Source organism: Scyliorhinus torazame, chromosome 17, assembly GCF_047496885.1.
Source record: "Scyliorhinus torazame isolate Kashiwa2021f chromosome 17, sScyTor2.1, whole genome shotgun sequence".
In the NCBI taxonomy this organism is placed as follows: Eukaryota; Metazoa; Chordata; class Chondrichthyes; order Carcharhiniformes; family Scyliorhinidae; genus Scyliorhinus; species Scyliorhinus torazame.
The window spans coordinates 3,663,458-3,686,564 of NC_092723.1; the positions used below are offsets into that span (position 1 = coordinate 3,663,458).

A 23,107-nucleotide genomic window follows, 5' to 3' on the forward strand; every position below is an offset into this window, starting at 1 on the left:
TTAACGTTAATTTTAAGATGCATGACCAGCGATGGTGAAGGTGTAGAGAGATTTCTCTGCTTTCTGCAGCTACAATCGCACACTTCTGAGTGTCTGGTGTGGTGGCTGCTGAGAGAGAGAGAGAGAGAGGGCGTACGGACAGTGTCCAACACCACCATACTTTGCCGACAGTCATGCCGCTAGCCGGGGGGGGCTTCTGCCAGGACCAGGGAGGGGGGGCTTCTGCCAGGACCAGGGAGGGGGTGGCCAGGAGGGTGGGCTGTGACGTCAGGGTGGATGGGTATGCAACACCATCACCGCAGCCGGCTAGGCAGCCATGCGGCTGCACCTGCCGCTGACAGCCCGCTTTAAACCTGGTGTCCTGGATCGTATAGGTGACCCCCTGGGTGCCGTCTGGCACCAGCTGACCCATCAGCTGTATGGGTGCTCCAGCACAACCTGTCCCATCCTCTCAGCCCCGATCAGTGTGTGTGTGTGGGGGGGGCGGGTATAGTTTAAGCGCGGCTGCAGCTTATCAGCCTTGCGAGTGTCCATCATGGATCCGGCGATTCCCGCGCCATTTTTTGTGGATTTAGGTGGTGCTCCACGTGGGCGCCGCTGCTCACCGCGAGCAGAATCGGTATAGGTGTGGTGCTGATTTTTCTGACGTGTAAATCCACGGATTCTCCATTGGCGTCAACTCTCAGACAGGGAGAATCTGGCCCGCGGTTTTATAGGTTTGAACATCGAAAAATGCCGCAAATATGGCAGGAAAATATTCAGGTCTGCAAGCAAAACTGAACAATACAAGCCCCTGTGTATTGTTCATCCCATGTTCCAATCACTCCTTGAATTGAATCTGCACCACAGCAGCTGAATCCTGTGAGGGAGCTGTACATTCTTTTGACTTTGTTCAAAATGTGCTTTTCCTGTGACTTAGAAGAGTGACTTACCCTGAAGGATGGAGAACATTCATCCTTGTTCAGCACGAAATGCCGATCCTCATTTGGAGGAGGTTGGCACTAACCACCACTGCCATGTTCCCCCCCCGCCCACCCCCCCCCCCCCATGCTGGATTTGGCACCTTGCTAGGTCACGAGTGGAAATTATGGTGCGTCCACTGTGTCTAGTAGGTGATCGAGTAAGTTCCTTGGCTTTGGCAGCCATCAGTTCCCAGCAGCTTCCTGTCCATGAGGAGCGTCGACCCGGCCACAAATTATGGCGGAAAGAGCCGCCATTGTTGTTGACGGGTCAAACGCCACTTTACCCATCCAACATCAGACTTTGATGATTTTTGGGCCGATTCTGTCCAATGTTGCCGACATTTAAGCTAATTTTCCCTGATTTACAATTTCTCATTTTGTGCCGATGAAGTAAATTAACACCTTAAAATTAATTTTAAGCTCTCAGTCCCAAAACAAAAACTTCCTCCTGGAACACCATTACTGCAAACCCTATCTCCAGCTCCCTCCCTGCAGATACGGGGAATACAGCCCTTTCTATTCTACCTTCATTGAACAACCAGGGTTAACATTTTCAACTTTTTTTTGTGTTCTGGCAATCACTAAATCCCAGAACTACAAATTACCTGTAAAATCGGAGTGGCACTCAATGTAGGATTGTTACTCTGCACCAACTTAGCTGCACTAAAGTTGAGGCCGGGTGAGATTCAGGTAACGCAGGGAGTCCCGGGCTCCAGAGTTGATGTCCAAAAGGTTCTCAGTAAAGGAAGACACACACCTTCCTTATGGCACTAGCTACTGCAAAGGTGAGTTTAAATGTGACAGGAAAACAAAGGTATTTTTGAGGAATTTTTATTGGTAAGAATTAGAAATAAGGTAGAGTTTTAAGTGGATTTAATTTAATGTTTCTGTGCCTGGAAGGGTAAAACATATGGTTAGATTCATGCTGGACCAAGGCGTTTGTGTGTGGGAGGTTGGTTAAGTTCCAAAATTACAGAATCACAGAAACATTGAGTCTGCCCCGCCGTATGAAAGGCACCTGACCTGCCCACCTAATCCCATTTCCAGCACTGGGCCCATTGCCTTGAATGCTAAGATGTGCCAAGTGCTCATCCAGGTACTTTTTAAAGGATGTGAGTCAACCCACCTCTACCCCCCTCCCAGGCCGTGCATTCCAGACCCTCACCACCCTCTGGGTAAAAAAGCTTTTCCTCAAATCCCCCCTAAATCTCCCGCCCCTCACCTTGAACTTGTGTCCTCTCATTTTTTAAATTAAAAAAAAAAATTTAGAGTACCCAATTCATTTTTTCTAATTAAGGGGAAATTTAGTGTGGCCAATCCACCTACCCTGCACATCTTTGGGTTGTGGGGGCGAAACCCACGCAAACACGGGGAGAATGTGCAAACTCCACACGGACAGTGACCCAGAGCTGGGATCGAACCTGGGACCTCGGCGCCGTGAGACAGCAGAGCTAACCCACTGTGCTGCCCTACTTGTGTCCTCTCATAACTGATCCTTCAACTAAGGGGAACAGCTGCTCCCTTTCCACCCTGTCCATGCCCCTCATAATCTTATACACCTCGATCAGGTCGCCCCTCAGTGTTCTCTGCTCCAGGGAAAACAACCCAAGCCTATCCAGCCTCTCTTCATAGCTGAAACGCTCCAGCCCAGGCAACATCCTGGTGAATCTCCTCTGCACCCTCTTTAGTCCAATCACATCCTTCCTATAGTGCGGTGACCAGAACTGAACACAGTACTCCAGCTGTGGCCTAACCAAATTCCTGTACATCTCTGTACACCTCATTGCTCTTCTAATCAATGCCACAACTAATAAAGGCAAGTGTCCCATATGCCTTTTTAACTACCCCATTAACCTGTTCTGCCACCTTCAGGGATCCTCCTGTTCCTCTGAGCCTCCTATTGTCGTGCCATTCAAAGATGCAAGTTTCCTAAGGAACATGACACAATCCAGATATCCAGAAGAATTCAAGGAAGAGGAAACAAAGTGTTCTGAGTTAAAGAGACAATTGCAGTAACCAGATTGAAAGTGGGATAGCAGACTTCCGAAGTAGATGAAATGTTTGATGTAATTTTAATGCAGTCTGGGAATTGACAGTTAAAGCAATTGTGAATAGTTTGCACAGCCGTTAAGACAGAGATACTAAAGGGGTTGGTGTAAAATCCTGGAGCGGATTCCCTGTTAAAACTGGAACAGAAGCTTTGTTTAAAAGTGTAATTTGGAAAACCAGGTCTGGATTTCAGAATACAAACTGCTCAGGGAAAGCATAATTATGAGAGAAGATTTTAAAGAGTGATTTTGGGAGTGGAGTTTGGAAACTCACGAGACAATCATCTGGGGGGGATTGAGGAGACCTCCACAAACTTCATCTGGGGTTCAGAGTGGAGTGTATGTATTTGACCACAGTCATCTTGTGTACTTAAAAGGGACTTTGTGTTAATGGGATCATTGTAGCTTAAGATATACTTAGTAATCCATGTTAACCTTAATATCTGTGTGTAATTGTTAAGCTGAGGTGGGAATAAGGTGTATTATATCATAATCCAATTTCTTCATGTTTAATAAATGTTTTTTTTCTTCTTTTTAAAACTAAATAGCAGTCCGGTGAATCTGTTCCTCCAATCTGACCCCATTCCCCCAAACTGACCCAACGCATCCCCCCTGATGTCCGACTCCCCCCCCCCCCCCCAACAGTCCGGTGAGTCTGTTCCTCCAATCTGACCCCATTCCCCCAAACTGACCCGACGCATCCCCCCTGATGTCCGACTCCCCCCCCCAGTAGTCCGGTGAGTCTGTTCCTCCAGGTTTTATATGAAAAAAGTAAAAGCCATCCTTTGAGCCAGGGTTCCATTCTGAGATCTTCCCGTCCAGTTATAACATCAACTGGGATTGTAACAAACTGCCCCATTGGAAATAACAGGCCAGGGAGCAGGTAAGTGTCTAAGGATGGGATTTGTGGGATGGGGGTTCAGGCATCGGAGGGAGTGGGGGGGAGTCGGACATCATGGTGGGGAGTCGGACATCAGGGGGGATGCGTCGGGTCAGTTTGGGGGAATGGGGTCAGATTGCGTAGGGTGGGAGGTGTTGGAGAATCCTGTGTGGCTGGGGAATACTATGGGTGCTTAGTTGGAAGGGGCGGTGGGGAAGTCCCCTGAGGGGGGTGGGGGGTGGGTGGTCAGGAGTGTGGGGGGTATCCTGCTGTCTGGTTCTCGGTCCAGATTTAATATAGTTACACTGGAGTCGGAAGTGTTTTTAGTTTTTTTAACTCATTCAGAGTAACGATGAGTGTAACCCTGGCAGAAGTCACCTCTCTTCCTTCTTCGCTCCAGTGAGAAAAGCCCCAGCTCCCTCAACTTTTCTTCGGGCATGTCTTGTGTTGTATTGTTCCGTGTTCTATGTTCTAGAAGCATCCAAAGTTGGTGTTTTAAATCACTCTGTCGAATGGTTCCCACACAATTATCCAGGCAAAGTTAGTCCTTCTGGACAATTGCTGGGTAAACCCTTACCTGGGAACTTCCGAGAGGGATTCCCCAGCGTCACTTTGGGATTCCCCCCAAATCCAATGCTGGGGAGCCAGGAGGTTCACAGCCATTAACGTGAAGTACGAACTCATTGCTCACAACAGTTAATCAATCTTGGCGATTATTAAACCTTGTTGAGTTGGATCGTCTCTTGTTCCTCTAAATAAAATAGACGTAGGTAGTCAGTCAGGTCATGTGCTTCACAACAAACACGGTCACTGTGCCATGAACGTTGATCATCGCTATTTCTCAAATGTTAGCACATTGACACCCTATGATATCATTGTTTGTTATATTTAACCATGAACTGATGGATTTTGCAGCTACTGTGCAGTTTGGAGTAAACACCAACAGGGACATTTTGACATTTTACAAGCATGGAGCCAACATACAAATAGGCAAAATGCCAAAATTATTAGAATTGAATGAAGCGGAGATTGCTGGCTGAAATGTAAGATTTCTGGTGAGGCATGTGCACGATTATGAGTTTTCCCGATGGCCAGAGTGCAAATTCTGCTCCTCTGCGCGGTTCTGAATGAGGGCTCATCGTGCTGCCTTCCGAAGTTATAGGGCCGCGACAGAACCAACAACACCACTGAAAATAATAGCCCGGAATATTCCGCAGCATGCCCGTTTGTTAGAATGTTTACCCTTGCCCTTTGGCTGAGAAAGCCTTGATGCTGTGAATTGCAAGCTGATAACAGATCCAGGTCAATTGGATAATCATGAGGACAGATAGCCCATCTCCTGAACAAATGAGGCTTAAAAACCAAGAAGGAAACGGGTTTATTTGATACTTTCTTAAAGCTGGTGGAAAGGCTGACAGTGGAGCAGTGCAAATCAGCCAGCAACTTGTGAGGATGGATAGGGGTTTCCGGTTATGGCGGAGAGCGGGGATTGAGAGGATAGGGGATGTGTTCAGAGAGGGGAGCTTTCTGAGTATGAGGGTGTTGGAGGATAAGTTTGGGCTGTCGAGGGGAAACAAATTCAGGTATCTGCAGGTGCGGGACGTCCTTTGTAACCTTCCCGCTCCTACCGCTAAGGGGGATTCAGGACAGGGTAATTTCCAGAGGGTGGGTGAGGGAGGGGAGAGTCTCGGACATTTATAAGGAGCTTATGTGGTCGGAGGAGACGCAGTCCGAGGAGCTGAAGCGCAAGTGGGAGGAGGAGCTGGGAGGTGAGATAGAGGATGGTCTATGGGCGGACGCGTTGAGTAGAGTCAACACGTCCACAACATGTGCCAGGCTCAGCCTGATCCAATTTAAGGTCGTTCACCGGGCTCACATGACAGCGGCCCGGATGAGCAGATTCTTTGGGGTGGAGGACAGGTGCACAAAATGCGTGGGAGGACCAGCGAACCATGTCCACATGTTCTGGACATGTCCAAAGCTTCGGGGATTTTGGCAGGGGTTTGCGGATGTCATGTCCACGGTGTTAAAAACAAGTGTGGCACCAAGTCCAGAGGTGGCGATTTTCGGGGTGTCAGAAGACCCGGGAATCCAGGAGGAGAAAGAGACAGATGTTCTGGCCTTTGCTTCCCTGGTAGCCCGGAAACGGATACTATTAGCTTGGAGGGACTCAAAAGTCCCCGAAGTCGGAGACCTGGCTATCGGATGTGGCTAGCTTTCTCTGTTCGCCTTGAGAGGGTCACTTCTTCGCGGAAAATTAATCGTCAGCAGACGGGGGGGGGGGGGGGGGGGGACCTGTACGAGAGGTAAACGGCTTTTTGCACTATGTTTATGGTTTCATGTATATTGTTGTTACTATACCAAAAATACCTCAATAAAATGTTTATTAAAAAAAAGAAAATTGCTGGGTTATTTAACCATAAACAAGCAGCCAGATTGGCCAGCACAGGGTCACAGACCCTCCTTTTGTGCTGTAAGCTTCTATGATAGTCCTGTCTACTGTATAAATGTTGCATAGATATTATGTACATACTTTAATGACTCAGAGGAGACTGGTGGTGGATGAACATAGATTTACTTCCATTTACAAAGATCTGCATAATGCAGCATATTGCCACCGGTACAGTCCTAGCTGGAAGGAAACCAGGTCCTGCTTTGGGCCTTTCTTTGTTCACGTTAGTTCATAACAAGCCGCAGGTGGGTGACCTCCACCCCCTACCCGGGAAGCCCGTACCCCACCAGTCCTATGGGGAAATCAATGATGGTTTCTCCATGGTCCTCTGGGGGTTCTGACACATTTACAAATGTAATTGTAATATGTTGCATTTTGTTAGATCCACTATTACTTAATGATCCTCAAGTAACATGGGAGTGTTTGCAATATTTCATGACGTTTTTGAAAAATCTCTGAATCTATTTCAGGGTTAATGACAACACATGATCAAGTTTATGATGTTCTGTCCTTGTGCATTCCTGGGACAGCGTTCTGGATAATCCTGTGTCTACACAGCCCATCGTCGATGGAAAATTCTGGGTTGCACATTTAGGCCCAAAATATCCTGCTGCTGGGCCTGGCGAAGTTGACCATCATCAGTTCCACGCAGCGAGCAGTTGACGTGGTTGTCTGACCCAACTGTCTATCCCTCTGCCGTAGTGCAGTGTCCACTGGCAAACTTCAGGCCTTCCGTAACTGGGGGACCCCCTGGGAACAGGGATGCATCATCACCTCCAGGAATGACATTTCTGTTTAGGTTTCCGTTAATATTTTGTTAGGTTACAGTAATCCACCTGGGGCTGTCATCCCCGAGCATTTTTGTTTAACTTATTGATGTTTGATTTATATCAGAAGATTTATAGGCCCAAAACTCCTGTTCCCCGGGGACCGTACCCGAGAGGTATCAGATGATATGTTGGGGAACCCTCCAGATGTCCTCATGCAACAACCCAGGTAAAGTTGAAAGGACTAAAAGGACTTCTAGTACCTGGGTAACTATGGCATCCAAACCTCCAGAGGACCTCATGACCCCCCACCCCCTCCCCAATCCACCTACCCAACAGCCCAGACTATACCCCCACTCCCCTCCCCCCCCCCCTCCCCGATAAAGGGGGCATGTTATCACTTCCCCCAATGCTGCTGCCCTACACTGGAGGTCCTTCCATTGGCACATTGACAAAACTTGCTCTTGTCTTTTGGATCAGGGTAGGTACCGTTAGCTTTGCCAGCGCAGAACCCGCTGCCACCCTCACTAGGAGCCTGAGTCGGAGGGACAGCTGGCTTCACTGTTGTTTTAGATGGAACACAAGTTGAAAGGAAAGGAAATTCACAAATAAATTTCTTGCTTCAAAATTAGTAGCAAACAAAGTTAAACGTTGTAAAGCCAAAGACTGTTGCTGCATTGGAAATCTTCCGGTGAAACTCAATTCCTTACGGTATCAGGAACAAACTTCTTGTAAATTCAGTTCAATAAGAGTTACTGAGGAATCAGGTTACACAAAATGTGTGGGAGATTTTATTGAACACTGATATAAAATCTGAAAACTTTATATCATAAAATATTCTCTTTCTGAATCACACAACAGCACAAAGCACATCTTCAATTTTTTTCATTACTACTTTTTTTCTTTTTTTGAGATTTTTTATTTCAAACAAATTTGTAACATTTACAGAGAGAAAAAAGGCCATATACAAAGAGCCTTAACATAGTGAAAACAAACAGTGGGAAAGAATAAACATGGTAATAAGAACATAGAACATTACAGCGCAGTACAGGCCCTTCGGCCCTCGATGTTGCGCCGACCTGTGAAACCACTCTAAAGCCCATCTACACTATTCCCTTATCATCCATATGTCTATCCAATGACCATTTGAATGCCCTTAGTGTTGGCGAGTCCACTACTGTTGCAGGCAGGGCATTCCACGCCCTTACTACTCTCCGAGTAAAGAAACTACCTCTGACATCTGTCCTATATCTATCTCCCCTTAATTTAAAGCTATGCCCCCTCATGCTGGACATCACCATCCGAGGGAAAAGGCTCTCACAGTCCACCCTATCCAATCCTCTGATCATCTTGTATGCCTCAATTAAGTCACCTCTTAACCTTCTTCTCTCTAACGAAAACAGCCTCAAGTCGCTCCGCCTTTCCTCATAAGATCTTCCCTCCATACCAGGCAACATTCTGGTAAATCTCTGCACCCTTTCCAATGCTTCCACACCCTTCCTATAATGCGGCGACCAGAATTGCACGCAATACTCCAAGTGCGGCCGCACCAGAGGTTTGTACAGCTGCAACATGACCTCATGACTCTGAAACTCAATCCCTCTACCAATAAAAGCTAACACACCATATGCCTTCTTCACAACCCTCTCAACCTGGGTGGCAACTTTCAGGGATCTATGTACATGGACACCGAGATCTCTCTGCTCATCCACACTGCCAAGAATCTTACCATTAGCCCAGTACTCTGTCTTCCTGTTATTCCTTCCAAAATGAATCACCTCACACTTTTCTGCATTAAACTCCATTTGCCACCTCTCAGCCCAGCGCTGCAGCTTATCTATGTTCCTCTGTAACTTGTAACATCCTTCCGCACTGTCCACAACTCCACCGACTTTAGTGTCATCTGCAAATTTACTCACCCATCCTTCTACGCCCTCCTTCTAAGGCACTTCCCCTGTCAGCTCTGTTTGCCCTGCCCCACGTGTTCAACTAAACTAACATGGCTCTAACCTCCCCCCCGGGTGCTGCTGCTGTTGGTTTCCTGCGCTGTTCCCTGAGAGTCTGCAAGCGACCTTCTCCCCCGGGGGATCCCTGGTCCCCTCCCCCCTTGCCCACTTAAGTCTCCTCTGCTCTACTCCTCAGCTCCCCCCCCCGACCTCCCCTAACCCCACGAGGCCTGACCTGCCAGGCCAGCCCTCCGCTTGGCCCTAGTCCGCCCCTCCTCCTACTTTCCCTGGTGCCGCCTGACCTACGCCAGCTACGCTGACCCCTGCCCTTGGCGCCTGTCTGTCGCCCGCCCTCCCCCCACATACCAAGGACCCATTATCCTGATTGTATCTCCCCATGCCCTTTCAAGTCCCTTAACCAGCCCATAGCCCAACCCCCTATCAGAGGCCCCGATCTCCCGCCAAAAGGTACCAAGTGCAGGGCCCCCTCTGCCCCCCCTCTTCGTTGCAAGCTCCCAAAAAAACCCTAAGCAGTGCGCCCTCCAGCCCCCGCTCTGTCCCGGCTGAAAACAATCTTGGATAAAACATTACAGTACAGGATAATTTAACAAACCGCCGCCACACAAAAGCTCTGAGAGCCCAGAGTCCTTTAGTTCAAGTCCAGCTTCTTTTAATGAAAGTCCACACTTAGTCAGAGCAATTTAGGTTAACAGACCACCACCACTGTACAGCACTGAGAAAACTAAGTGCCCGTTAGTTCAAGTCCAGTTTCTTATCTTTAATGAAAGTCCAAACCTGTTCTGGTGTCTCAAAGTAGTAGTCGAGTTCCTCAAACGTTACCCAAAGCTTCGCAGGATACAGCATTCCAAACCTCACCTCCTTTTTGTAGAGGACTGCCTTTACCTTGATGAATCCTGCACGCCTCTTGGCCAGCTCCGTTCCCAAGTCCTGGTAAATGCGCACCTCGCAGTTCTCCCATCTGCTGCTCCTCTCCGCCTTGGCCCATCGCAGCACACGATCCCTGTCAGCAAGCCGGTGAAAGCGGACCACCAAGGCCCTCGGTCGGTCGCCCGTCCTGGGCTTCCTTGCGGGGGCTCTATGAGCCCCATCCAACTCCAGGGGTCGAGGGAAGGCCTCCAGTCCCATCAGCGCCTTGAGCATACCCGTCACGTATGCGCCCGCATCCGATCCCTCACAGCCCTCGGGAAGGTCAACGATCCTCAGGTTCTGCCTGCTGGCTCTGTCCCCCAGCTCATCAAGCTGCTCCTGCATCCTCCTCTGGCAGGCGTTCAGCTCCTCCACCTCGTGCTCCAGCTCCGTTACCGTGTCCGCCTGGCTGGAGAGCTTCCCCTCGACCTCCCTGAGCGCCTTCTCGTGGACCGCCTGTGTCTCGGACATTCGGTCCATTACCGCTCTAATCGGGTCCAGCGTGTCCCTCTTCAGTTCGGTGAAGCAATTCCTGAAGAACTCCATCTGTTGCTCCCTTGGCCAGTGAGCCTCCGCTCCCTGGTCCCTGCCGTCCGCCATGCTTTGCCGCCCGGTCTGGGGTCCCCGTTGCGATCCTTGCTGCTCCACTCGACCACTTCTGGTCCAGCTGTCCATACGCCGGGGGGGGAAAACCTCTTCCCTATCGTCTCCTCCACCGATTCAGGTCGCCAAGTCCCGAAAAATTCCATTGGAAAAGGTCCGTTTGCCCATCGCGGGCGGGAGTGATCCGACCTGCGACCTGCTTCCTCGAGGGCGCCACCGGAAGTCCCTCATTATTATTACATACTGGATGTAACCATAGAAATGACACAGCATAGAAAGGGGCCATTCAGCCCATCTTGTCCATTTCGACCCAAAGACATCCAGGTGCCCTTTCGAATCCCACCTTCCTGCACCCGGTCCACAGCCCTGTATCTAACAGCAGCTTAAGGTGCAGATCCAGGTACTTGTGAAAAGAGTTTAGGGTCTCTGCCTCCACCACTAACTCGGGTAGTGAACTCCACACTCCCACTACACTCTGCGTAAAAACGTTCTTCCTCACGTCCCCTCTACACCTTCTGCCACTTAGCTTGAATCTATGACCTCTGGTTTTTTCACTTTCTGCCAAGGGAAACAGGCTCCTCTTGGTGGCACAGTGGTTAGCACTGCTGCCTCACAGTGCCAGGGACCTGGGTTCAAATCCGGCCTTGGGTCACGCGGTGTGTGGACTTTGTACTTTCTCGTGTCTGCATGGGTTTCCTCCCACATTCCAAAGATGTGCTGTTTAGGTCGATTGGTCATGTTGAATTGCCCCTTAGTGTCGAGGGTGTGTAGGATGGGTGGAGCTACTGGGATAGGGTGGGGGAGCGGACCTAGATAGAGTGATCATTCGGAGGGTCGGCAGAATTGTTGGGCCGAATGGCCTCCTTCTGTGCTGTGGGAATTCTATGGTACTTTATCTCTACCCCTCACAATTTTGGATACCTCAATCATGCCACCACTCAACCTTCTCTGTTCCAAGGAAAAAAAAACAACCTTTCCAATCTCTCCTCGTAGCTACAATTCTCCAGCACTGGCAACATTCTAGTAAATCTTCTCTGCACTCTCTCCAGAGCATTTACATCCTTCCTGTATTGAGGTGACTAGAACTGCACATAATACTCCAGTTGTGACCTCACCAGTGTCTTAAGACAGTTTCATCATTATAACCCTACTTTTGTATTCTATACCTCTTCCAATGCAGCAGAGTATTCCATGTGTCTTCGTTACAAAACAAAAGAACAAAGAAAAGTACAGCACAGGAACAGGCCCTTCGGCTCTCCAAGCCCGTGCCGACCATGCTGCCTGACTCTGTAGACTACAACCGTATCTATCCGGACTGTTACCTTTAGGTCCTTTCATCTACCCCTCTTAGTATTTCCCATTTATTGTGTATTCCCCTTTAACTGTTTGACCTCCCTAAATGCATTACCTCACACATATCTGGGTTGAACTCCATCTGCCACTTTTCTTCCCACTCCACCAACCCATCTATATCGTTATGGAGCTTACAGCTAACCTCTACATTATCCACTACACAGCCAATTTCTGTGTCGTCTGCAAATTTCCCAATCGTGCCCCCCATGTCCAAGCCCAAATCGTTAATATATAGAACAAATAGCAGGGGTCCCGACACTGAGTCAAGTGTAACCTATTTCATTCGCAAATGCAGCCAACAACCAATAACCTTTTTTCCTTGTTACTAAGCCAACTTTGGTACAATTGGCCACATTACCATCTCCCATGGGCTTTTACTTTTTGACCAGTCTGCCATGTGGGCTGTCAGATGCCTTACTAAAATCCATGTAGACTACATTCACTGCACTACCCTCATCAATCCACCTCGTCACTTCCTCAAGTGTTCAATCAAATTTGTAAGGCATGACCTTCCCTTAACAAATCCTTGCTGACTGTTCCTGACTAGTCAATACTGTTCTAAGTTTATCCGTGCCCTTAGGATTGATTTTTTTAAATACAAATTATGAGTACCCAATTATTTTCTTTTCCCAATTAAGAGGCAATTTAGCGTGGCCAATCCACCTACCCTGCACATCTTTTGTTGCAGGGGAGACCCACGCAGACACGGGGAGAATGAGCAAACTCCACACGGACAGTGACCTGGGCCGGGTTCGAACCGGGACCTCAGCTTCGTGAGGCAGCAGTGCAACCACTGCGCCACCACGCTGTCCATCTCAGGATCGAGTCGAACAATTTTCCCACCACTAAAGTAAGACTAACCGGCCCATAATTGTTTGGCCTACCCTTCATACCCTTTTTAAAAATCGGACTCACATTTGGATTCCTCCAGAACCTCCCGTGTCTTGTGAAGATGGAAAATAATCCTCAGAGCATCTGCCATTTCCTCACTGACTTCCTTCAACATCCTGGGAAACAATCCATCCGGCCCTGGCGACTTATCCACTTCCTCTCTTATTTTATCCAATATTTCACACTGCTCCTCTTGGACTACTATATCCTCATCATCTCCTTTGTGAATACAGAGACAAAAAATGCATTTAAAACTCTTCCTATATCCTCTGCATCTTCCCACAAGTTCCCTTCTTCATTTCTGATGGGTCGCACTTTTCACTTTTGCTCTTTATATTGTTATGAATGTGCGGTCAATTCCAGCCCCACAGACTCCAGTGTCCCCACATAAATGAAATAACCAATAACTTGTGTTTTCTGAAGTTCCTTGACTGCTCCAATGAGTTACAGACACCAGATTTATAAGTAAAACATTAACAAACTGTTTATTAATAAAAAGAGGAAATGATGAATATATATAAAGAAATAACAGAACAATGGTCTATCGGTCTACCTAATCCCAAAACTCCGTCCCACCCCGTAACCAGACACACACAAGACAGACACAAGGTAAGGGTTGGTGTGGATAAAAAAAGGGGATTAAAGGGTAGGTTTGAGATGATCTTCATTGTTCTGGTTGCGGCCTCTGGGAACTAGATTTACTCAAGAGGTTCAGGTTGGCGCAATTCTGTCCTTCGCACACCAGGCTGTTTAGCACACTGGGCTAAATCGCTGGCTTTGTAAAGCAGACCAAGGCAGGCCAGCAGCACGGTTCAATTCCCGTAACAGCCTCCCCGAACAGGTGCCGGAATGTGGCGACTAGGGGCTTTTCACAGTAACTTCATTGAAGCCTACTTGTGACAATAAGCGATTTTCATTTTCATTTCATTCAGATGGAACTAGGTACAGGGTGTTCAGATCAGTGTAATTCTCTTCACTGGCCACCAGATGGTGCTGTACACAAGATGCTCAGATCAGTACATTTCTGTTCTTCTACCACTAGTTAGAGCTTTCGCCTCCCGGTGAGATTACTAACGCTCCCTTACAGGGTAAACGGAGGTTTATTCTCCTTTGAAACCTACACTGGAACTCTGGCTGCACTTTAAGGAATATTCTCAGTTTAAGCTCCAATCCTGAGCTCTTCCCAGCCCCTGCCACACACAGTTCGCAGGTTGTTGAATGACATTCAAAAATCTCTTTCCAATTTTGATAGCTGCCTGTACCCCTTTAAACAAGAAAGTCTTCACAGATTTAGCCAGAATCTCTTAAAACCGTCTGGCAGAGAGAAGAGGGGCAGCACGGTAGCATAGTGGTTAGCACAATTGCTCCACAACTCCAGGGTCCCAGGTTTGATTCCCGGCTTGGGTCACTGTCTGTGCAGAATCTGCACGTTCTCCCTGTGTGTGGGTGGGTTTCCTCCGGGTGCTCCGGTTTCCTTCCACAGTCCAAAGATGTGCAGATAGGTGGATTGGCTGTGATAAATTGCCCTTAGTGTTGGGTGGGGTTACTGGGTTATGGGGATAGGTTGGAGGTGTGGGCTTGGGTAGGGTGCTCTTTCCAAGAGCCGGTGGGCCGAGTGGCCTCCTTCTGCACTGTAAATTCTATGAGCGAGCCTTCAGATTCCTCTCCAGCTGAGATTTCTTTGAACTGGACAAAAAATGGAACTCTCCAGAAGACCCGCCCTCTTCCCTGAAAGTTTCTGACTGGCTTCACCAACCATAGGCAACGATAGGGGCAGGCCGGGAATCTCACAAACACTGATTGGCTGCTTGCCAAATCTATCAAACGACATCACAGTCTGCCACAGAACCTAGAGGGGATGTTGTGGCCTGGTCCAACATGACAGAGGTGTTCCAGTTCTGCCGGAAGTCTGTAGTTTAACAGATATCCCAAATGGCGGTAAGGTTGTCGCAGCCCAGCGGAAGACTGTAAATCAAGGCAGGCAGCAGGATGGGGACAAAGAGGGGAACACAAAACAGACAAAAGGCTTTGCAACAATAAAATAACAATATACTGGAGAAACGTGCATGCTAATATTTTTACATTGCCTCATTTGATTTCATTTCTTTTTTTACTTGAACAGTGTACTTGCTATACTCCCTTAGGCTATGTGCAATGTTGAGTGTTTTGTGTCTATTATAACAACCAGTATAGATTCATGATTTGGCCTGTTAATATTTTTGAGTATTTGTTACATAAACATCAATTTTTTGAAAAGGCTACGTTTCCTGAGCACAGAACACGGGCTTACAGCAGCTACTGTGCGGTATTTGTAAAGGACACAAGCTACTTTTTATACAGACCTGGAGACCTCAGAGTGAGACCACATGATCCAGCTCTGGGTGAAAAGATTGGATTTTGAATAGTCAAAGACAGACTGTGTCTGGGCCAACAGCCAAACCCCATCTCTTTCTTCTGAAAAATCTCTCATCAAATCTCTCACCATTTGTCATATGGATGGCACGGTAGCACAGTGGTTAGCACTGTTGCTTCACAGTTCCAGGGTCCCAGGTTCGATTCCTGGCTTGGGTCACTGTGCGGAGTCTGCATGTTCTCCCTGTGTCTGCGTGTGTTTCCTCCGGGTGCTCCGGTTTCCTCCCACAAGTCCCAACAGACGTGCTGTTAGATGACTTGGACATTCTTATTTCTCCCTCTGTGTACCCGAACAGGTGCCGGAATGTGGCGACTAGGGGCTTTTCACACTAACTTCATTGCAAACCTAATTGTGACACTAATAATAAAGACAAAACGCTGCAAACCCCTCTTTCATACTGACATGTTGGTCCAACTTGAAGAATAATTCTTTGTGGTTTTGAGCTGTGGCCAGCATTTCTATCCTCAGCAGAGCTACAATCTGGCTCTGCTTTTCAGATTTGCCACCTGGGCTAGTTTTTTTCCCTGGCCCCTGACCTTGCTTATTTGAGCTCTGCGAATCAGCATGTAGCTCATTATCTGTCCCTGTAGCCTTATACATGGCATTACCTCAGCCAGAGTAATTTGTCATCCAATCAGCAGTTTGTCTCTGCAGCTCAAGTTATTGGGATTTGACATTCTTGCAATTGTCTCGATGAATGCAAGATAAATGGCAAAATGTCTCGTCAGCCAACGTCTTCCCCATATCCTTGGGATGATGGTTCTGGTATTTATTACTCCAGGCTTGCTGCTGTGTTTAGGAATAGGAGTTACCCAAGACAAAGAAAACCCGTCCTCACCTTTGCCACGATACCCACTTCTCTTGGGTTGCTGAATCTAGAGGCTGTTGCCTTTGAAATCATGTGCCTAATACAAAATTAAAATCACACTCTTCAAGTGATGCGGTCACTATTTAAAATGTTTCCCAATAGAAATCCTACCTCTCAACTAGCGAGTTATTGGCTGTCAATCAACAAGATGCAAATGAGGCCACAACTTGAAAACTCGTTGAGCCTTCCATCCCCATCAGGCAGCTGGATCTTACTTTACCGACTCAAAATCAAGTTCACGGTAGCACAGTGGGTAAGCACTGTTGCGTCACAGTTCCAGGGTTCAATTCGCAGCTTGGGTCATTGTGCGGAGTCTGCACGTTCTCCCCGTGTCTGCCTGGGTTTCCTCCGGGTGCTCCGGTTTCCTCCCACAAGGCATGCTTGTTAGGTGAATTGCACATTCTGAATTCTCCCTCAGTGTACCCGAACAGGTGCCGAAATGTGGCGACTAAGGGATTTTCACAGTAACTTCATTGTAGTGTTAATGTAAGCCAACTTGTGACAATACATGGTGTTGTGCCATTAGATGCAAACATATTTGATATTTTAGCAAGTTGGAATAAAGAAGAGTAAAGAACTGGATAAAAAGGTTAGGGATTTAGCTGCACATAGTTGAAATGCAGATTAGCCTGGTGGCAGGGCAAAACAGATACTTTTTTGAAGCAAAGTGGAGACTAGCCATTGAGGGCTTGGCTCATAGCCACAACCAGTTGCAATGAGCGGTCCATGCAAAATATGGGGTGATGCTTTGAAGATGTACTCAGTTTAGGAAAGTAGATAGAAGGTAGACTGTCTGGGTAACCATTATTGTAGTTAATTGTCAATATCATTTTTACTGTTGCCTTTTTGTTGTGTTTTAAAGTTTAATAAATGTTTCATGATCTGAATATTTACAAAACATTCCTCAATGTTTTTGATCCCATCGCACATTATTCCAAAAATAAATAGTTAAGAATGAGCTTTCCAGATTTGCCTGCAGGAATGTGAGATGTCCTCGCTTGACCATCAGCAGGGTTCATTACAGACAGTAACAATTATTGCAATGTGATCAATCCACAATTTCTCCTCCTGCACGGCCACTATCAACTTGGACAAGGAAGCAAAATCAAAGGAATTGAAGCTTCTTCCAAACTTCAATCACAATTATTAAACAAACTCTACGGTCCAGAGCTAGGATGCACCGCCCAACTTTACCAACTGCTAATTGTGTGGGATGTGATGGCTGGCAATGCTATCAATGGTTAAATGGAAACCATGTGCATATTCTCACACTGCAACCTGAGAAATTGTAGCAAGTCAGAAAGATGTTAATGACTGCAGCTGCAGTCGCAGTGGGGAAAGGCAGGAGAACAAGCTCCCAACTCCATTCACCCACACACCCACCTCGAGACAGGTAAAATAAAGCAATTCACCAACTGCTCTAATCAGAAACGTGTCAAACATAATGCAGAATTCAGCTAGCTGAGATATTATATTCAGAACATCGAGCATCTTCAACCATTAAATATGCGGCTAAGTTAATTTTGTGGAGGATATTGCTTATTTCATTCAAATCAACTAATTTTCATTTCTTTCAATAGTTAATTTGTTGGTCATTGACGTGTGTGACATATCAACTTAGTTTCAGACCATTTCACTAACCACTTGTTGGTAAGTAACTGACAAGTGAACTTAAAAATTAAAAAATTGTCCATAGCCAATGTATTTCTTCTTGGTGCTTAATATTTTAAAACATTAAAATTTATACTTACTGAATCTTTTACACAAGTTACAGACATATCATTTTCCATACATCATAAAGCTGATTCAGTCACTCTAAGATGCAATACAAAAGTACAGCAGATATAAACTAAAAAAAAAAAATACACAAACCAGAATTCAACAACGAAGCACAAATATTCTGCTAACACTAATATAGCAAGTTGACCGAAATAGGACTACCCGATGTACATTTTAAGTGTCTGAATTCCATAAGGCATTGAATAGTTTATTTCATTTAAAAATGTGAAAAAGTTACAAATAAAAATGAAAATCGCTTATTGTCACAAGTAGACTTCAAATGAAGTTACTGTGAAAAGCCCCTAGTCGCCACATTCCGGCACCTGTTCGGGGAGGCTTCTATGGGAATTGAACTGTGCTGCTGGCCTGCCTTGGTTTGCTTTAAAAGCCAGCAATTTATCCCTGTGCTAAACCAAGCGGAAACAATTACGATTGGTGTTGTATCAGTAGAATTTATATTGTTTGCAGGCAGCAGTCAAACCCCCCAAAAATCAACATTTTAAACACAAAACGTCAATCCGGAGAGGAAAAATGCTACAATGTCAGAGATAATCTTAGCAGCAAATACAATTATTTTACTGAACTATTTCTTTAAGTCTATCCAACACTTTCCCTGAAGCCACTATGTCCTTTCAAAGTATGATGTATCTGGAGTGAAGTCGCACTATCCTTCATTATTTTTGTATCCTCTCAGAAGTCGATTAAACTTCCTTTTGAAATTGCGGTTTTAAAAAAAAGTCAGACCTGTGGAACGTAACCAAAAACGGCATTATCTGTGCGGACAGTTACACAAACAATAACTGACTGATGACACACTCCAGGAAGTCTGAAACACCACTGCCAGGAATGACTACGATACATTCGAGCATGAGTTTTAATTGCAAGGATTGAGGGGCTCGCATCACCTTTTATGTCTCCACAAGGTTACAACTTCCATCGTGCAATTATCAAAATCCAACATAAAATAAGTAGGCAGACTATTAATCAGCGTACACAAACATGTAGGGTCTGTGGACTTTAGGAGAGCCTTCATCAAGGTATACAGATATTTGAGAAGATAAAGGGGAGTACAGTAAACTGAATTCAACACCGGGAACTAAACGGCGGCACGATGGCGTGGCGATTAGCACTGCTGCCTCATGGCGCTGCGGACCCGGGTTCGATCCAGGCCCCGGGCCACTGTCCGTGTGGAGTGTGCACATTCTCCCCGTGATTGCATGGGCCTCACCCCCACAACCCAAAACATGAGGGCTAGGCAGATTGGACAAGCAAAATTGCCCCTAAATTGGAAAACAAAACAGAAAAGGGCAGTTTTCCCAAGCGGTTGAAAGTTGTGTACTGTTGCCCCGGGGTTGAAATCGAAGGACACTTCCGTTCAGTGTATACCAATGGTTTGGATTCAGACCTACAGGGATCAGGGTGACAATTTGAAAATAACAGAAATATGATACAAACAATTCTTTAGAATGCCAAAGAAAAGCTGACTTTAATGCCAGAAAGTTTGTGGTGACACATTTTGAAAAAGCACATGAATGTGTTTTAAATAAATGACTTATTTTTGCTGGAAAGCAGAGATTTGGAGGGCTTGGATGCAAAGAACATTTAATGCAGCCCCTACGGCTAAGATATTAAGAGTTAGTGAATCTGTTATCTTAGAAAAGGGACAAAACGTAAAAGCAAAGAAAGATAAATCTATACAAAACATAAAATTTCAGTTGAATGTTGTGTTGATATTGTCCATACTGGTTGCCAGTGATTAGCACTGTTGCCCCACACCGCTGAGGACCCCGGTTCATACCCTTCTTCGGGTCACTGTCCATGTGGAGTTTGCACATTCTCACCGTGTCTCATCCCCACAGCCCAAAGATGTGCAGGGTTGTTGAATTGGCCACGCTAAATTGCCCCTTAATTAGGAAAAAATTTTAAAATTAAAAAAAACAACTCCATACATTTAATTACAAGGATGATGAGGCAACAGTGAGGTTATGAAGCAGATTCCCCAGGATGCTCCTTGGTGTGAACAAATACAACACAGGAAACACTGGAAAGTGGAGGTTTTTTCATCAGAACATCATGGATTTTCACAGATATTAGAAGCATTTAAACTTCTGACAGGATGGAATGGAATAGAAGGAGCATAGTAGGGACCCCGAGAACAAGGAACCATGGGTACAAAATTAAACACAAGATACTGAGCACTGAAAGCTTTTGGCAGTGTTGGGGTCTATGGAATTCATTGCCAAGATAAATAGTTGAGGCAGAAACTATACCAACATTTAAGATTGGAATTGATAGTTAGAATATGAGAACAGAGCAGGTAAATGGGATTAGGGCCTACTTGTGTGGAGGATAAATGCTTAGATAGATTGACTGGTTGAGGCAGATAGCCTGTTTCTGTGCTGTAACTTCCATATACTTCTATGTATCAACTAACTTTCCACCACTATTTACTCTAAGAGAGCAAAAGAACGGCATTGCCATTAACTCCAGGTGTCCCAAGAATCACTTTCTCTAACCTTTCAAAAAATAGACTAAATATTTTACAGTAAGAATGGCATCATTGAACAAAATCTGACGTGGAATTTTAGTGACCATGTAATTAATGTGATCCCTGCACTAGCTGTTGGTAGAGATACTAATTAAGTCACCAGCCTCTTGTTTAAGAGCAGTGATGGTATATGGAGGCCCTAATAAAAGGAGAGAAAAACTGAAAATGTGATGGCGAACAATTAATCAACAGGAGACAACCCATCTTATAAACACCAACATTATTTGCTTTGGCTACGTGCCTATACAGACTATTTAAAAGTAGATTTTGTTGGAATCCTGTGGGCAAGATTAAAGTTTACTTCCATCTGAGTGGATTAATGTACGGGATATTTACTGTTTACTATGTACAAGTTTCAAGTCCAAGACAAGATAACAAAATCAACACACATACCATTAGAAATGGTACTCTTGGTCCTTTCTTTGTTTTATTCTATACTTTTCTTCACTGTAACTGTGTCCTTTTTCACTCTTTTCAGAATAAGTATGCCAAGGATCACTATTTCTAGAGTGATACCTCTTGGATTCACAAGACCTTTCTCGGTCAAAGCTTCGGCTTCTGTCCAGATAATAATCCATCCGAGAAGAATTTTCAAAGTCACTTTGCTGCCTCTGTCGATCATAATCCATTCTTTCCCTTTGATAATAACTATCACTGGAACTTGGACTTGGACTTCTGGAGCGATCTCGCAGAGATCCACTTCTCTCTTCAGATCTCCGATTTTCTCTCCTTCTAGAATATTCACGCTCCCTTGTAAAGAGAAACAAAAACTCATTACTGTAAGCTATTCAGTGCGTTAATACCCAAATAGAACATTTTCTTGGGTGTTTTTTGGCTTTAGAAATTATGAGCTATTTTATTCGTTACATATAAATTGTTGTACTAAATGTTTATGGACATTAAAACTCGGCGCTTCAAATACAAAAGCAATCTGACTATTATAAATGCATTTTACAAGTTGGCTGAAAGTTTAAGTTGGATATTCTGAAAAGAGAATTACCGTAATCCTGAGTGTTTGGACTCTCCCCGGGGACTCCGATCAGAATAGCTTGAATCTCTGAAACTGGCCTCTCCCCGGTGACTTCGATCAGGAGACCAGTTTGAATCTCTGAAACTCGACTCTCCCCGGTGACTCCGATCAGGAGACCAGTTTGAATCTCTGAAACTGGACTCTCCCCGGTGACTTCGATCAGGAGACCAGTTTGAATCTCTGAAACTGGACTCTCCCCGGTGACTTCGATCAGGAGACCAGTTTGAATCTCTGAAACTGGACTCTCCCCGGTGACTTCGATCAGGAGAATAGCTTAAATCTCTGAAACTGGCCTCTCCCCGGTGACTCCGATCAGGAGACCAGTTTGCAATCCTGAAACTAGACTCTCCCCGGTGACTCCGATCAGGAGAACAATTTGAATCCTCAAAGCCACCTTGGACAGTAGTTTTGGACTTTTTAACAAAAGAAACAAGCCGAAGTAGGGTCCCATAATCTTCTGAACCATCTGAAACAGACAAGAAAGCTATTCAGAAATGTGGTTTGTTTTTCTTTATTTGTTAGGCAAACAAATTTAGGTTTGTTCCTGCTTCAGAAAAAGTCTAAATAATTGTGGGGCAGTGGTTAGCACTGCTGCCTCACGGCGCCAAGAACCCGAGTTTGATCCCGGCCCCGGGTCACTGTCCGTATGGAGTTTTCACATTCTCCCCGTGTTTGCGTGGGTTTCACTCCCACAACCCAAAGATGTGCAGGGGCTAAATTGCCCCTTAATTGGAAAGAAAATGAATTGGATAGTCAAAATTTAAAAAAAGAAAAAGCCAGAATGCACTATAGTATCACTTGCAGCTTATTTATTTGGACAACAGATGGCGTACAAAACCAGCAATTTAACTGCGATGGAAAAGCAATTCAACACCCATTGCTGATGAAGTCAGAGTCTTTAATGATTGCAGCCTACGCAACAAGTCACTTTAAATGTGACTGATTCCTGCGACACCCAAAGTAACTAAAAACTGAGAGAAAACAAATATTTACAGGGGGCTGCAAGCAGGTTTGGAATGCATTTATTTTACTGGAAAAGAAAGCCTCTGGTTCGTATCCAGTTTGTAAGAACACTGCTGCTGTAATTGAACTACTCAAATTTCAAGATCATCTTTATATACCTTTCTATATTTTCTCTCCTTTCGAAGGCCAGCTGCGGCTCAGTTGCCTCTGCATCATAAGGTTCTGCATCCAAATCCTACTAAGTCGGCATGGTAGCAGTGGTCAGCACTGTTGCTTCACAGCGCCAGGGACCCGGGTTCGATTCCCGGCTTGGGTCACTGTCTGTACGGAGTCTGCACGTTCTCCCCGTGTCTGCGTGGGTTTCTCACACAGTCCAAAGAAAGGACCACGCTAAATTGCCCCATAGTGTCCAAATGTTAGATGGGGATGCTGGGTTATGGGGATAGAGTGCTTTCAGGGGCCAGTGTAGACTCGGTGAGCCGAAAGGCCTCCTTGTGCACTGTAAATTCTTTGATTCTAAAGGGCTTGAGCACAAAAGTGAAGGGTTGACAGTCAGTGCAGTAGAGGGAGCACTGCCCTGTTGTGGATGTCATCTTTTCAATAAGCTGTTGAACTGTCTGTCTGCTTGAGTAGATTAAAAGATCACAACACTATTTAAAAGGGTAGGGAACATCATT

The 23,107-nt window shown here is 45.8% G+C and overlaps 1 protein-coding gene across 4 annotated transcripts in view; it reads right to left on the reverse strand.

Moving 5' to 3' along the window:
• Window positions 1-17,814: 17,814 nt before the first annotated feature.
• The window catches only part of LOC140393643 (uncharacterized), a 411,041-nt gene continuing 405,748 nt past the window's right edge, over window positions 17,815-23,107 (reverse strand). For 3 of the 4 annotated variants that reach the window (XM_072479920.1, XM_072479919.1, XM_072479922.1), the window contains exons 8-9: window positions 21,438-21,933; window positions 17,815-21,187 (exon numbers count right to left, since the gene is read on the reverse strand). In XM_072479920.1, coding sequence (XP_072336021.1) covers window positions 20,833-21,187; window positions 21,438-21,933 — 851 coding nt within the window. In that variant the 3' untranslated portion in view covers window positions 17,815-20,832. The remainder of the gene's footprint in view (window positions 21,188-21,437; window positions 21,934-23,107) is intronic. The other variant, XM_072479921.1, reaches the window with a different exon arrangement.